General features: G+C 36.7%; 1 protein-coding gene across 2 annotated transcripts in view; it reads right to left on the reverse strand.

Annotated features, from left to right (window-relative positions):
* Positions 1–16,658, reverse strand: part of ZFAND3 (zinc finger AN1-type containing 3) — a 138,700-nt gene that overhangs the window by 104,149 nt on the left and 17,893 nt on the right. Inside the window, exons 1-2 of one of the 2 annotated variants that reach the window (XM_008639841.2) lie at positions 14,405–14,577; positions 900–940 (exon numbers count right to left, since the gene is read on the reverse strand). In XM_008639841.2, coding sequence (XP_008638063.2) covers positions 900–927 — 28 coding nt within the window. In that variant the 5' untranslated portion in view covers positions 928–940; positions 14,405–14,577. Of the gene's footprint in view, positions 1–899; positions 941–14,404; positions 14,578–16,658 lie in introns of those variants that run through there. The other variant, XM_017742336.1, reaches the window with a different exon arrangement.

The raw sequence follows: 16,658 nt of genomic DNA on the forward strand, positions 1-16,658 counted from the left end.
GGGAAAGAGCACAAGAAATGACTTACACTTTCCTCAATATACCCAAGGCTTTGGAAAACAGCCAGAGAAATACATTTTGCTGAACAACCTTTTGACAATCTTTATTTCCCATGTGTTTGTTTAAAAAAGTGATGCTGAATCCAAGATCTGAAATCTAAAAGTCAAAATTCATTTTTTGTTTAAAAAATGCTAGAAAAGCTTTTAAGTTTAAAAAAAAATGCTGAACCTTTAAAAATTTTATCTGTTGCCCCAAGACAACTAAAAATCGTGAGCTATGACAGGACCTTAATTACAATTAAAAATAAGTTTACAATACTAAATAATACCAAAAAATTAATTCAGAAAAGCAAAGCTAGAAGCTGCTAACAGGAAAAGGTCAATAACAATTTCTAAGATTTTACACAATAGCAATGACTTTACAATAAGAAAATAGTATGAAGTAATTAGAAAAGCCTACCAATGAGTTACTGATGACTTAATGTTCAAGGGCTGCAAGTTAAAGGAAATGGAACAACGTGTTCTATACCAACTTTTCCTTTTAATGTGTTTATCCATTCTATATATCAGAGGTTATTACAAAATAAATCCTACAAAATTCCAAATTACAATTCAGACTTATGCATTGTGGAAACCACATCATCCGCACAGGAGCTGTGCTGGCAACGAAACTCTGTAGTTCGAGGATGTAACTAAATTCCCTAAACTTCAAGAACAAGGTTTGATGGGTACATTTACACAAGAGGTTCTTGATTAGCAAGTAAATGAAGCACCAAAGTGAGGAAAATCTGATTACATATACACACTGAAGGAAGAGAAACCCATGCACAAATCCTAAGGGAGATGCCAACAATGTGGTTTCGATAATCTAACGGAAACACAAAACCTTTTACTGCACTTACCAGCAAAGCATTTGGAACAGAGATTCATAGTCTTGCTGGACCTGGGGCAAAAAATAAAAAAAAAAATAGAGCTAAAAAATTCATTATATTTCTAATCAATACAGGGAAGTTTTGGGGGGAATGAAGCAAGGGTACAGAGAAGGTAAGATAAATGGCTAGGAATCAAAGGTAAGTGGCTAGAAGTAGCTGAACTAGAAACAGAGTATGGGAAGAGACTTTGTGCAGTAATCTCTTTCCAAGAGTTTCCAAAGCATGACTTCCACACATTTACCTCATATATGAAAATAAACTTACTTTACCATTCCATGTATATGTTACACATTCACCATTCAAATTTTCTATTGCAATGTGATAATAATGACAGACAGGAAGCCCCAAAACATTCCACTTGAATGTTCTACTCCCCTCGGCAACAGCCTCTCCTGACATATCCTGAATACAATACAGCAATAGAGAGATTAAAGTATTGTACTTATAAGGACACAGACAGATGTGCTCTTGGAAGTCTAGCTGGAATGGCTTAAGCAGTTATTACCTCAAGCTGTTCATTACTACCCTCAGCTGCATCCAGCAGTAATTTAAAATAACCTGGCTGACTTTGCACTGACATGGACTAGGATAGTTCATATGATCCACAAGGGTGGCTCAGCTTTGAGGGCAGCAACCTTCAGCTGAGAGAAGAACACCAGGAGAACAGCAGCAACATCTTAAGCCTCCCAGATGTTTACAAAGTGCTTATGCAGTTATGCCACAAGTGTTCAAACCTCAGAAATTCTGTAGCCTTACCAAAAAAAAAAAAAAAAAAAAGGTTATAAAACCTCTCTAGGGCTCCCATGAAAATACCCAAAGCAATATACTATGTTTCCCCCAGTTCACAAAAAGTTCTCCTCTAACATCACATCTCCTTTACAAAGTGACCTGGAGAATATTCTCAGAAGTTCTCTATGTGTTGGAATACCTTTAGGTAAGAACAAACCGCTTTCTGTGCACACTGCCCAATATTTGATTTGTTCAGCATTCCTGAATCAGCTCTGCCATTATTTACAGCATTAATGCCATCCTGGGCAGGTCTCAAAGTACCTATTAACAGGCAAGGTTGTACCAAAACTGTCCATGCCCATAAGACCTTTTTGCCTCCTCAGGGCAGCCTCCAGCTGGAACATATAGTTTAGCCAAATTAGTTGCACCTTTCTCTTCAGAAATATGCATGCACAGAAACAATTGATGCTACCAAAACAGTTCTTTTCTACCTCCAGCCAAACAGGAATGGAATTTTGAGAGGAGGTCTGTCCCTAACAACACATAACTTATAAAAAACTGTTTGTTATTTTGAGACAAAAAAATTTGACAATTTTTTCAAAACAATTATATCACAAATGAACACATATCAGAATTATAGATTCCCCCCACCCCGAGTTCGCAGATGGTTACTTTGAATGACCGAAGTAAACCCAGACTTGGTCAATTGTATCTTCATACTGGTCACATCAAAACATTACAGATGCTTTTCAATTCATGCACATCTGAAAGCTGCTTTACATCAGCCTCAAAAATTCTGTAAGAACACATATCACTGCAGATTTGAGACATAAGCATTTGCCAGGTATAGCAAGAGCCACAGACACATGAAAGCTAGTTTTAAATGCAAACAGTATGTGCACAGGAGAATTAATTCCCAAGAAAAGAAAAGCAGAACAGCATTTGTAGCCATACAAATATATCATCAGATTGGTAGATACCCAAAGATTCAGTATCTATGCTGACGGCCTGCACAGATTATCTACCTTCAAGAAAACTGCAAATAAGAACAGCATGGTGAGTCAACATCTACAGCATCAGTGTACTGCAGTTCAGTGCTCAACTGCTAATGGGTTAGACCTTCTGGAGCAGCTCAATATGCCAGGCAGCACCTTCTCTGCAAAGCCATTAAACCCAGGAGCAGCAAAGAAAAAGAAAGGCAGAGTTCATCTGGTTCATACTGACGACATTGCAATGGGCAATGACAAATGTTTTCTGTGGTATAATCAACCATCTCAGCTGTTAAATATCAATCCAAAGCCTCATATATTTACTTATCAGCACACCAACAATGGAAAACACAGATGCAAACACAACACAGAGCTCTGTGAAAAAGAGAAAAGAAGGCTGCCATGTACTTCTAACACACAAAACCACCTCACATTTTTTGAAAGGACAGCACTATCGGACAAGTGACCTTGTAAGCCAAGTAACATTGTTACAGTTTCAAGGATCACTTTGTCTTTGATCCTTGTATACAACTTTCCAAGGCATCCAAGTCAGTCTGAAGCTGCTACACGTGATGAGAACCTGAACCTTGAGAGTTTTTTCTTGGTTTCTTTTACACAGTCACTTATGTGAGTGCAGATACATCAACATCACCCTAGAACCAAGAAAACAGCAAAGACAGAGTAACAGCATTGATCAACAGTCAACTTCTTTGTGAAAATGCAGTATTTTATTACAGCGAAAGTTTTATAAAGAAAATGGATTACACAGTTTATATACATCAAATTTACTAGGAATTATCCAAGAGTCATGTCACTGTAAAGTAAAATGTTTGACAGCTTTTTGCTACACTGCAACTTCCTCCTCTCATTGCTACGATCTCCTCTTTTCAGCAGGCAAGGGTTCACTCACCAGACTTAAAACTAAGCAAATCTGCATATTGCTGTTCTCTGGCAAAGCACATCTTGTTAACCACATCACTGGTTTACATTAATTATTTCTCAGTGACTTCAGAATTCACCAGAACCTCATACTGTCAAGTGAGGAACATGAAAATGTAAAATTTCTTTGTTCCTGACAACCTTCTCAAATATATCATACATCTCCAATATCTGTTATTTCTAGAGATAATTTTATTTGCAACACTCAAAGTTCTGAAATATCAAACAGTCCTGATAACAACACAGCCCTCTGTTTCCACTTCATAGGAAAAAGACGGTCATGGATGACTTTTAGGGAAGGCAATACAATTCCTGTTTCTAGGAACACATAGCAAAATCATGACTGTAGTGGTGAATAAAGCACAGCAAAGCTAGAATTCAAAGTTAGTCCCGGCAATGAGAATTGCACGTTTTAGACTGCAAGTCTTTAGGCTGATACCCAACACTTCTACACCATTCTGACACAGCTGGTTTGGGATATACTTCTGAATCAGATATCAAATCACCATGATTTTTAACTGGACATATTATAGTAATTCCTAAATTTCCCTCATGAAAGTCAGCTTCATGTTGAACAGCACCTAATCCAGAATTACTCACAGTATACATTTTATATGTACAATATCCCTATAAGGTCATTTTTATACTGATAATTTATAATCCCCACTTGTACATAATTTAACCTGGTATTCAGAAAGACATTCATATTTATAGATAAATCAAGTCAAATAGAATTGCAGTTTTGCTGAGGCAGAATATAAAGTTAAACCCTCTTTGACGGTACTTCCACCTGTCAAAAAGAAACCATTTAACTAAAGTGTGACACAAAATTATTATGTAGATTGGAAACCACAAGGTGAAGCAAGCTCAGAAGGTCAAGTGGCAGACTAAGTTAAAAGCAGAGGATACTTCAAGCCAGATGGAAGCACCCCAGAGGCTACAGATATGATTGCATGCAACAGTTCTGCAGGGTTTGGTCTGAAAAAAGTGTGGGTATTAAAACTGCCTCCACTGCCAAAGAAAAAAACCCACTCCCTTAACAGTATGGCCACAAAAGCAGTAGCAATGACATAGGGACTTTGAAAGAGGAAGAAATTTACAGAAATGGGAAATCCTGGAAGTTCTAAGATATTTGTACTTTAGGCAGGAAATAAATTGCTTGTAAGGGTAAAAATAAAACACAGATTTGAGGCTCTCCAAACCATCATCCCGTACTTGTGCTGTTGTGCCTACAACTCGCCACAGCAAAGGGAACTATTCGAGCATTCAGACAGACGTGCACACAGACCACCGTAAGGTCCCAACCTCAGTGAGATGCACATCTGCATCTCCAGTTAAGGGTGCGTAATGCAAACTGAGAGCCAGCAAGGGGCATTAAATAGCAAAAATCACATACTTCAAATCCTGTATGTACTCATATCATGTACCACAACTGGTATGTAACTAATTAAGAAAATGGAAGAGATTGCTTCCCTGATTCCATATTCATACGGTACTTCTAGTACATTCTCAGGAAGGTGTGAAGTGGCCTTACCTGCTCCACTAAGAGCACTCAATCTTATAAACTTAACTTTATGCTCTATACTGCCAATCATTCCTTTTATTCCCTGACATATTACAGGATATCATTGCAATGTACAAAATCAATGCACATTCTACTCTGTCTTCACTGGGAGCTCGGTTTTCCTTCCCCCTCTCCCAGTAAACGACTATCAATACAAAACCACATTCAGAGAATGCAGCTGAATTCTAGCCCTAAATCTCAAAGACACAACTGTTAGACGCACAGCAGCTGATCAGAATAAACAGAATCAAAAGAAAATCTCAATCTGAAGAGGCAAGAACAAGTTACATGTGGAAATTTTGTGCAAAGAGAGTTAAGAAGCATAGCAAAATGTGACTGATCTCAAGATACTCAGTCTCCAAAAACAATCTTCTGCCAAGAAACTTAGATAGGCACATGTAATAAATAATGTTTTGTAACAAAATCCTCCATTTTCCAGGAGCTGGACAGGTGCCTCATCAGGTGTCCCCATCCCATCTTTAAGATGAAAAAACAAAAGGAGACCAGAACAACTAAAACTAATACTAGCTTTACTCTACACAACTGCCAAAGGGCAACACAAAATGCTCAGTTGCACCTGTACTAGCACGCCACCTAGACTTCTGAAGGTAATGGTGAACTAGTATTATTAGTGTAGATGCTCACCAATAACAAGAATTGTGCAGCTGTATCAGAGTAAAAATAAATAAAGATTCTACTACAGGTATGTATTTTCAATTCTTGAAAAACAACACTAGAATAATGATAATTCTTGAAACCAGTTTTAGTTCATCTGTCTTTTGATGATGGAAGAATAAGGATTTTGGAGAAAAAATACTTTCATGTAGTGTATGTGCATTAGACATTTAATTTTAAAGACATTAAAGCCACAGATGCTAATTAAATATGACTACAGAATCCCAGGTTCTGCATTTTTATTGGAAACAGAGCCTTCCAGCATATCTAGTAATGGTTTGCTACAATTCAGCATTTGCTATGACTTGGTAGCAGGAAAACGTATCTACTTCAGCGTCACTGTAATTGCACTGTTGATTAAATGCAGCACGTTAAATGTTTCTTCCTTCCAGCACAGCAATTACAGCAGGATCACAGTGTCACAACAGTACAAATGTATCTCAGCCCCTGAATGATACCTGTCCAAAGTTGGCAGGGGCCGTATGTTTGAGAAAGATTAACACAGTATGAACCATGTCATTCCTTAGTTAAAACTAAAGATGCTCCCTGTATGCTCAGCACATACTATGTCATGCATTTTGCAACTTAGGACGACTATACATATGTTAAATCAATGCATTTATACTACTGTAGTTAATGATCTGTCACCATTTCCATTAGAAAGCAATTTTCAAAGCCTTAGACCTCTGCTAAGAATTCACCCTGAGCTGAATCCTGGCACGTGGCAAAAGCAAAACCATAGCAGACACATTTACTTTCATCCAAATAAATTAGAAGGATTATTTATTATTAAAAGAAAATCGATCCAATTCTGTATTTCCCTGACACTTTTCATCATTCATTTAGAGCATCTAACACTTCACCTTGTACAGGAGAGAGGTTAATTAGGCTGTGTTAATAAGATCCTCAGTTGCCCTTTGAAAGTTCTATATATCCTGTACACTAGCTTCTGAAGAAAGCCATTTTACTTTTCTAAACCAGAAGTCACCTTACTGATTTCATATATGCTGCATATTTGATATTTATAGGTCCTCTGTAATTTATGATCTTGTGAAAGTTTTTTTGGCAGTTTAAAACAATTATTCATATTTTCAAATGGAGGTAGCTCAATTACTCTTTATGAATGATGCATGCCAAATTCCTTTCAAATAAGAGCATAAGTGAAGCATGGCAAATGCAGGTAGACATACAGAGACCTTGGCAACGAGAAAGTCACATGCATTCAGACACAGATTTTTAAGTGAACTAAAATCTGAAATTAAATATCTCACAAATGCATTCAAAATCCTCTACTTCATCATCTGTTCTATACCTGTAAGTTCAGTGTTAAGAATGCTAGTTCAATTAGGAAAGTGTTATCAGTAACTTATTTTTATGATTACAACTACTATAAGGGGTTTTGCTTTAATAACATCAGTGTTCTGATGTTGGACTTCTCATTTTCACCACAAACAATTTAAGTGTTGCTTATCATCTAAGGATTTTTGGTAAGCTGCTGAAAATGATGCTTCAGTAAGTGAGCCACACGTTCTTATCTCACTTTGAAATGAAATGGAGGGCAAACTTCATGAATATTTCAGTGTACTAGTGCAATGCCCTTCTGGCAGCTTTCCACACTCAAAAGATATGCTGATATAGCCCAATGAAGTAGCTGGATCCTAATTTATTATTTTTTCAGTGGGTACACTAAAGCATCCTTTTAAAACTCTATGACAGAAAGACTTTTTATGTTTTAAATATACAAAGACACTGAAGTGCTCAGTCAACAGTTAGTCCAGAAAAGAGCACAAACACACAAATGTAAGAGGGGAGACTGTGGAAAACACACAATAAAGTAGCTTAATCTTACAAAATACACAAAAACACTGATAGAGTTTTCACTGAAACCCTTCTCCAACAATTCTTAAAATAAAACTGCAAAAGAATCCAGTGCATCTAAACTAGCTAAGACAGGTTGTAAGAACATAGACCTGATTCATCTAGGTTTCTAGCTGAGCTTACAATGCTGCTGCCCTCCAGTCAAAGCTAAATGGTTCATATTCCCCTGAATACACAACTCCACACTTAAAAAAAAAAAATAAATCTCAGCAGCAAAATCATATACCAAACATTCCTCTGACAACTCCTCAAAATCTTTTTCAAGAAGATGTGTAGCCTCCTATTTAAAGGACAATTAAAAGGTTGGAATTCTAAGAGAGTTGAAGAGGCCTTTAGTGAAGTAGGAATAAAATTTGAAAGTTGTGGTCCACCCACCTTCCACCAATTCCTCAAGAATATTATTTTTCTGTGTATTGCAGGTAATAACGAACATTGCCCTATGACAACACAATCATCCTCCTGAGATTTACAATATGAGATATTAACTTTATCTTTTTCTTCAGATCAGACACTCCAATAAAAGCTCTGCTGATATGCAGCACTCAAAAATCTATTCCATTTCTGTTATTCCTTTTACCACAGGATCAGTAAATAGATACTAAATAGTAAAACACTCTTAGGAAAAAAAAAAAAAAAAAAACAACTGGAAGAAACCTCAAGAAAGAAACTTTTTTGTCCCGACTTAAAGGTATGGGTAATTATGTCTCAAACCTCACCAGGAAACCCTCCTAAAATACCTCCTGACCTGAACTGCCAGATTTAGCATAGAAAGTAGGAAAATGTGTGATACTTGCTCATTTTAAGCCCAGTGTGTCTCTTTGCTATGCAAATGCATAGAGAAGCATTACATTTTTTTAATCAGTTATTTTTCTATGGCAGAAGTATACTTAAAAATGCCTGCCATTGTAACAGCTTAGAATGGTCAGAACTTTTGAATTCTTGGTGGGGGGGGGAGATGGAAGCAGCTTTGCAAAGGATGTCCAAGACTGTACTGTTCATGTCAAGTAACATTTAAAAGGACAAGTTATGTAAACTGGTTTAAAGATGCTGTTTTGTGTTAGTATTAACAAATTACACTGATATAGTCTGGTGTAAGTAATGTGCCATGTGTAGTCTCTCAAAACCTAGCAGAACATGAAAATTATAAAACACAGTACTTTCTTGCAGGGCTCTACATTTCATGTCTAACAAGTCAAACATTAGTCAAGCAAAAAGGAGTTTCAAGTGTTGACCATCCCAAACACGGAGAGAGAAAGCACCTGAAGGTGCACTATATGCAAATGATCTGGCAGCATTAGTCAGAATCTCAATTATTATTTTGACTATTCATTTCTATGAGTTAAAAAGCACAGGAAGCTAGGTTCAGAAGTAAAACAGGCAAAACAAAGAGAAAAGAGTGTCCCTTGGACAAAGCAAGAAAGCATTACTATTCTGAGATGGGTAAGGAGCTATGTCCTATCTAGTAATGAGCAGATTGTCCAGCAGGATCTCTCACTTGCCTAGAGAACCCCAAAAAGCAGCAATATTTTGTGAATGAGTGACAAACTCCCTTTTATGGTTCTTTGCACTCCTTGGTTATTGAACCCTTCTAGATCTCCATGCCATGGTAGAATTGTGGCACTTATTGAAAAGCAGCTTAAGAATTTTGACAAGGTGCCTACAATCCTATCTTATTACATTGCTCATAAACATGTCTGGAAAAGTTACCAGTATAGAAGTTAGCAGGCATTTTTCCTCCTCCCCATTTAAAATGGGTTTCAGTAGTCCCCAGAAGTTCAGCTGGACGTTCACCATGGAAAATTCGCTTTCTTCCATCCTAGCCTTCCTTGTACCCAATTGTACAGTCAAGAAGCAATGTGGCTCTTACTTTGGTCAGTGCTGCCTCTACAACCGATTGACTACACACAGACGTTCTCAGGTGGGAAAATGTGGCTGTGTCTCATGGTCCTATTTTAGAAAACAAGAGTACTTCAGCTCCTCCTCAGGAACTTGAAATGAATTGTATTAAGATTAGGCCTACACTAGGAGTAATCTGCCAGTTAACTAAACTAAACGTTTCTTAAAGCAGATCTACCTATACTGTCAGAAAACAATTCTGCCCTGCTGTTACAATTGAAGAAAAGTAAGAGAAAGAAGTAGGAAAAAAACCCACATAAAAAGTCACTATTTAAAGTGGAATAAACCACCCAAGACTATCTTACTCTTAGCACAAGCAGGTTTGCATGTTCATCTTGGCCACCCCAAAATTTCCATCAATTTCCTAACAGTTCCCATGTGGAACTCTGTACCAGATTTTGCATCTATCAGGTAATGAACAGAGGCTCCCACCCTAAAAAGAACCATCTCACAGTAAAGAACAGAGTGTAACTCTCTTGCTATATTGCAGAAATGTTATGAACTAATGTTTTCACCAACACATTACACAAAGTCTTGGCTCAGAACAACACTTTGGATATTTAACCTTGAGAAGAGATACCCTCTCATAAGTAACTTTGGAGTTTTCTAACAGTTCAGCATAATTCCAACCAATACAGCACTTCTAACCAGCATAAAACTGCTTATAAATAATTCGTTCACAATGTTTCTGTGTTAAACATTCAACTTCTGAAGAGTCTGAAAAAGACTAAATAAATCAGGTAAAATTTAGAACAACAAAGAGTTAAGGAACAAACCAACACAAACATGTTTGGCAACACCACTTCAAAAAGCAAACAAGCCCTCAAAAAAACCCCGAAACACTTTAGGCAAGAATTAGACTGATAATAACACAGACTTATACAAAACAAGACGTGAAACTGAACATAGAAGGTGCACTTTTTTCTTTCTCACATGTGCACCCAGGCACAAGCACACGTAAAGAAATACAAAAGCAGTTATAAACTAACCACCATTAATTAGTTCAGTGAAACATGACATCTCATAGGCTGGGACCTACAGCTTCATGGATAGCTCATATAAAGCAGCATCCTCTTTTCAGCAGTGCTCAGAACAAAGCTGCCTTCTCAGGAGCTTCTAAGACACTGTGGATGCTGGCCATGGGAACTGCCTTCAGCCCCAAAACCCTTCCCTTGTTATGAGCGGTGTATGCTCTATGAAACATCCCAAATCAGTCCATTAAAAGATAAATCCCAAAGTGGGGGGTGTAGGGGGTATGGAAATCTGCACAGTTAAGAAATCCAGAAAGAAATGTAAGTCCTTGAAAGACTGAATAGGTTTTTTGGGGAGAAGGGGAACGTTATTTTGGGGCTTTTGTTTGGTTAGTTTTGAGGTTTTCTTAAGCTGTGATTAAAACACTAAACATGAAAGATATTTTAAAGGCTGAAAATCTGAGCTTCTCCCTACATTTTCAACACGATTTCCAAGACCTGAGCTTGACCCAGGGAATGCTGCTAAACGCCATTCTCTTTTCAAGCAAGGGATTTTGGAAAGTTAATGAGTTAACAATGTGGTAGAGTTCAATAACTGAACTGCAAGTAAATGTGCTCCTTCCCTCAAATCCTATGATTCACATGCCCAGGAGGAACAGCTGCCTTAACTCTACTTTATCCAGCTATGTTATTTGAAAACTCTTCTCAAATTTACTTTGAAGAGAAAAATGCTTAAAATAAATCTAACTGGGCTAAAGAACTACACATTAAAATATAGATTATAATAAACATCCTGAGCCCAAATGACTTGAGCCATAGTGTCCATAATTTGTGGTTGAAAAACAGGAAACAACCTTAAAATAATGTAATGCACCACAGTGTCTATGTCTTGCTTTTTTCAGCATTCTGAATGCAAATGCATGATCTCCAAGAGCAACTACAATTGAAAAATACAATAGTACTCCAAGTTTTTTCAGGAAGAAAAAGCCTCTTAAATACTCCACTACAATTCTAGAGGGAGAAAAAAAAAGTTATTTGCTAAATGTAGATTTTAAACCTGCCTGTCACTGATATAATAGCAAATACTAAATTATTATTATAGTAAACCTCATTAACTACAGTTAGCTTATAGGTCGGGCTACTGGTCTTTCTGTAATTGCAGCCATACAATTTGGTTCTAATATAGAAGAACTAAGTTTATTAAGTTACTGTAGTAAAGCTTTTTCAAAACAGGGATGAAGAGCATCTTATGCATTCTTTCAGTGGACCATATTCTGGTCTTTGCTATTTTCTTTTATCACATGTTAATTCAAGTTAACATGCACCTGACTCACTGAATAAAACTGACATGTTACTAATCTATGTTTATTAATTTCTTCCACAGAGAGAACTGAAATTCTTCAAACAAATACCTGATAGAAGAAGAACTCTCTGTTATGGGAAAGTTTACTGCATAAATGTTTGCATGTTTAACTTTCTCTGTAAATAATGAAACAAAAGGATGCAATTAAATAAAAGTATTTTGAGACTTAATACATAAATGCTAATTATTATACAGATGTTTTTCCTTTTTTCTTTTAAATAGACCAATATAATCTTTCCATTCTCTTTTGTGGTAGTAGTATAGACTTTTGTGGTTGTAGTATAGTAGTATAGACCATTCTATATGGTCACTACTACTGTCAAGGCATTGATCAGGAAGTCAACAGCATGAGGTATCTTCCGTAAGAACTGAAACAGAATGAACACAGTACCCAAAAAACAACCCAGAAAGCATCAGTGCTGAATTGGATCTATCAGACAAGTGTCACAATGTCCTAATAGAACACTGGCATTTTTATGCTAGATTATTCTGAGTTTCTTATTTTTGCATCTTTCAACTCTCCATACCTTTTCAAAATACTACATAAAACTACATTTCTCAAAATTCTGAAAGGAAACTACAGCAATTTCTTTCCACATATTCAGACTAGGTAGTTACTATAGCTATTCCAAGAAAATATTCTTATTTAAAATATCCAAGGGCTGGGGATCTTGTCAGAGTCCTCAATTGTTTTGTTTCTGACGGCGATCAAGAATCGTTCTCTCTGCATGTTCAAATGCAGCATGCCTGAAAATCAATCTGTTAATATTCCAGTATGAGCATCTGTACCCACAGAAGTAGAGAAAGGATCAGGGGAAAAGAACAGATTCACGATACATTTCAGGTATCTTTCTTCATACAGCCTGTCATCTCAGGACTAAAGGACTCGCTACCTGACATTTTAACTAACACTTATCACTGTAAACGCTGCTGCTGCTATCCCTGACACTGAACAAATCATTCCTCATGCTGTCAATCAGCACTCCTCACAATCTACTACAAGCATATTCCAATCACTTACACATGGGCTAACTTCCAGCTACCACCCATCAAACCTGGGGACTCCTAGGATTTGTTAAGTTGGAACCAGTGGCATGAACATCAAACTCTGTTATTTACTTGATTACCACCTGAGAAGACAGTCAGATCTACAACAACAACACTCTCTAATCAGAAGTTTAACCTTTAGTTTCTTAAAGCTATTAGGGTGAATTGGGAGCAAAAGAAATAACGCAGGTGTTGTGATACATATGTAACTACAGCCAACTTTGAAAATATCTTGTAAATATAATTCTTAAGCATTCTTAAAATCACTTATTTTCCTGAGAAACATTTATGGTATAAGCTAGGTATGGGTTAAATCAAAAGCGTTTCTAAGAAAGACCAGCTGTGTCCCACAATGTTCACTAATACAGGAGACTATTTAATAGTAAATATTCCACCTGTCTTTTCTTGAGCACATCCTGTGAAGAACTGGAAAATTGTTCCAGTGTATCTAATTGACCTCCTAAGGGAAAGTGGACCAGACTCCAAATCTCAATTTAGCTCTTGGCTCAAAAAGTCTGGAGAACTTTAAAAAAAAAAAAAATAATCAGACATGGCAATACAAAATCAGTTATTTATATGCAACAGAAACAGCAAAGGAACTTGGGGAGAGACTGCTCATCTTTTATTAGATGGTGCTCACTTCCCCTTAGCCTTCACACATAACCAAGGTAAGAAAATTAAATTTACTGTTTATATAATAAAAAAATGTTATGACTCTATATACCTTCAAATATACCATTGGTCTAACACCCATGGGTTGCACCCAGCACCCTAAAATGATGCAGCATTACATAAAAGTACCCACACAGGCAGGAGTTAGCATACTGCCTGTCTGTGCTACAAAATCCATCCTCTGGGTCTCCACTAGTTTGCAGTGAACATTTATAATTCTCCAGGTACTCTAACATCTGTGAAACATTTTACAACTCAAACTATCAGCACACAAGGGTTTCTGCTGGTGGAAACACAGAATCAGCTGAACTACTAGAAACACTAAAGAGAATTTAATGTAAAAAGGAAATGTATTACAGAAGCAGGCTACCACACTTCAGTACCAGCGGGTGAGTCTCAACAGGACTTACAGCAAGTTCAGAATATCATCCCTCAGGTCTACAAAATCCAAGTTAAATCATAACCTGCTTACACTTGCATTGCAAGGCTGCAGTGAATACCATCTGCAGTGGGCACTACTATATGATAATTTAGACTGCAAATGCCCATGACTGCAAATACATCTATAGGGAAGAAACACCACTCAACAAAATTAGCATTCAGTAATCAAATACACTCATTGATGTGGTGGTCTTTTGTACTATTAGAAGGGGAAATGATGAATACTGCATTAAAGGAAACACGATAAATCTTACAACTTGACATATTACAGGATTCAGTATCATGTATGCAAAACAACCCAGAAAACTTACCCAGTAGAGAAAAGAAAATATGACCCATTACACAAAAATGTATCTGTTTGCCTCCTTTTTACAATGTAAGAATCCTGGTCTATTATTTCCTGCTTCTCTTTTTGGCACAATGAAACTAGGAAATCAGAAGATGAGAGACTGAACACATTAGGAAGTGTTATCACCGAGGAAAGAATCTGAAAAACAAATATGAATATTTACTATATTTAAGTAGAATAAGAGAGTCATTTACAAAGTGCTTCAGCAACACCAAACTGAATAAAATAATGATTTCAACTCACTTCCTGCTCCCTCAGTAAAGGTTTGCAGGAGCTCCCACTTCTGCTCTTGAGACTTTAGTAACTTCAGCAGAAGCAAAGAAGCAGTTTGACACTCGCAGCAGTTCTACTGATAAATTTCCAAGGCTGTAAGTGTCTCTATAAAGGTTAAAACAACAACAGAAAAAAAGCAAGTGAGACTCTTTCAGCAGTCCCTTTTTAGAAAGGTAAGTGGCTTAGTATTTTCAAATGGCTGGGGCTTCAGACTCCAGAATTTTATTTTCCTCCAAATTTCATTTGCAGGTCATCTGAGAATGGTAATTAATAGACTTTTTAAACATTGAAAAAGCTTTTGATTTTCTATGCATCACACAAGGAATTTTGTTTCCCTATGTCTTAAAAAGGGGTAACACAGCTTCTTTGCTGAAGTCACTATAACAGATTAAATGTTCAAGTTAATAAGAAAGCACTAAGGTCCACGGCCTCAGTCTAAGCGAGATATATAGAGAAATATATATGTACACACGTCACAGAATAGTCTGAGTTGGAAGGGAACCACAAGGATGACCAAGTCCAACTCTTCAAGTGAATGGCCCATACAGGGATCAAAACCACAACCCTGGCATTATTAGCACCATGCTCCAACCGAGATAGAAATATGCATCTATAGATGGATGGATGGATGGATAGATAGATGGACAGATGAAAATATATATATTTGTATTAGTATACTGTTAATGTTGTCAATTTATGGCTTGTGGAATGTGCTGTCTGGAAACTCTAAACTGACTAGAAACCATAAGCTCAAGCAGTCAGCTCTAGGCTTTTGCAATATAAGAGTACAAAGCAATATAAAGATATATTGCTTAAAAGCCATTTTCTCTATACAACTTTCTAAACACACATTAAACCCTCACACTCGAAATAAAATGCCTCACAATTATGAAACAATATTCTTCCCTGTTACAATACTCATTCTAGGGGGAAAAAAGAAAGAAAAAAAATCAACAAAAAAAGCTCTTCAAAAATCCACAAATCCTCCATTTCCCCAGCTATCTTACACTATTTTTCTATTAAAGCTAAATTTCCTTACTATTTGTGAATCAGTGACCAACACTTTCCTAAAACTTCAAGATGCAGACAGAATTCTAGCTTGCATTTAACTAAATCACCTTTCATAGTTTACCCATCAGCTACAGCAACCATCACTCTTAGTAGTTTCAGAGGAATAAAAGTTATATTCAGTTTTGTATTTTTGCTACTGTCCAAGAGAACCATGACTATGCTGCAGGTTTCATTTCTCCTTTTAACACCTATACTAAAACTGGTCACACAATGTGGGCAAGGTTTGTTCCTGTAATACACTGTGAACATTTCATCCCAGAGCACAAGATCCAGAAGCCTCCTCAATAATAGTGACAAAATGATTCAAAGGAAAAAAAAAGTTTTTGAACTACCTGCCTCTTACCTCTCAGCTGCCAATGGGACAGACTGTCATATCTGTCTTTCTTTGTTCTGCTTTTTGTTCCCTAAAAGTAAGCATCTTATTTTGAATCATCACTTTCAGATGGAATAGAAGTATTACATCTATGGTTAAAAAAAAAAAAAAAAAAAAAAAAAAAAAAAAAAATCCTGTGAATTGGACTCCTCAGTTGAATACTCTGGTCTTCACTCTTCAGTGAAGCTTCCCTGACATGCAAAGAAATGCACTTCTGTATCAGGCCCAAAGGTTTTGAATTTTCATCTTACCATTATACAGCTGAAGGTCAGTGATTGCAGCTGCACATCCACCATTTATAGCATAATAATAAAAAAAAAAGCTGTATGATTTTATAGAAGTGTCTCAAATAATTCAAAGGCTGCTTATGGGAAGGCAGAACACCCCAAAAACATTAGCCTTCTCCATAAAAGCTGTGTTGTATGAAAGCTTTACTTTTTGTTGATACCATATGTAATTACAAAAGCAGAATTTGTGTGGATGGAGTAATGTGGTTTTT

This window comes from Corvus brachyrhynchos, unplaced genomic scaffold, assembly GCF_000691975.1.
Source record: "Corvus brachyrhynchos isolate BGI_N302 unplaced genomic scaffold, ASM69197v1 scaffold188, whole genome shotgun sequence".
Classification (NCBI taxonomy): domain Eukaryota; kingdom Metazoa; phylum Chordata; class Aves; order Passeriformes; family Corvidae; genus Corvus; species Corvus brachyrhynchos.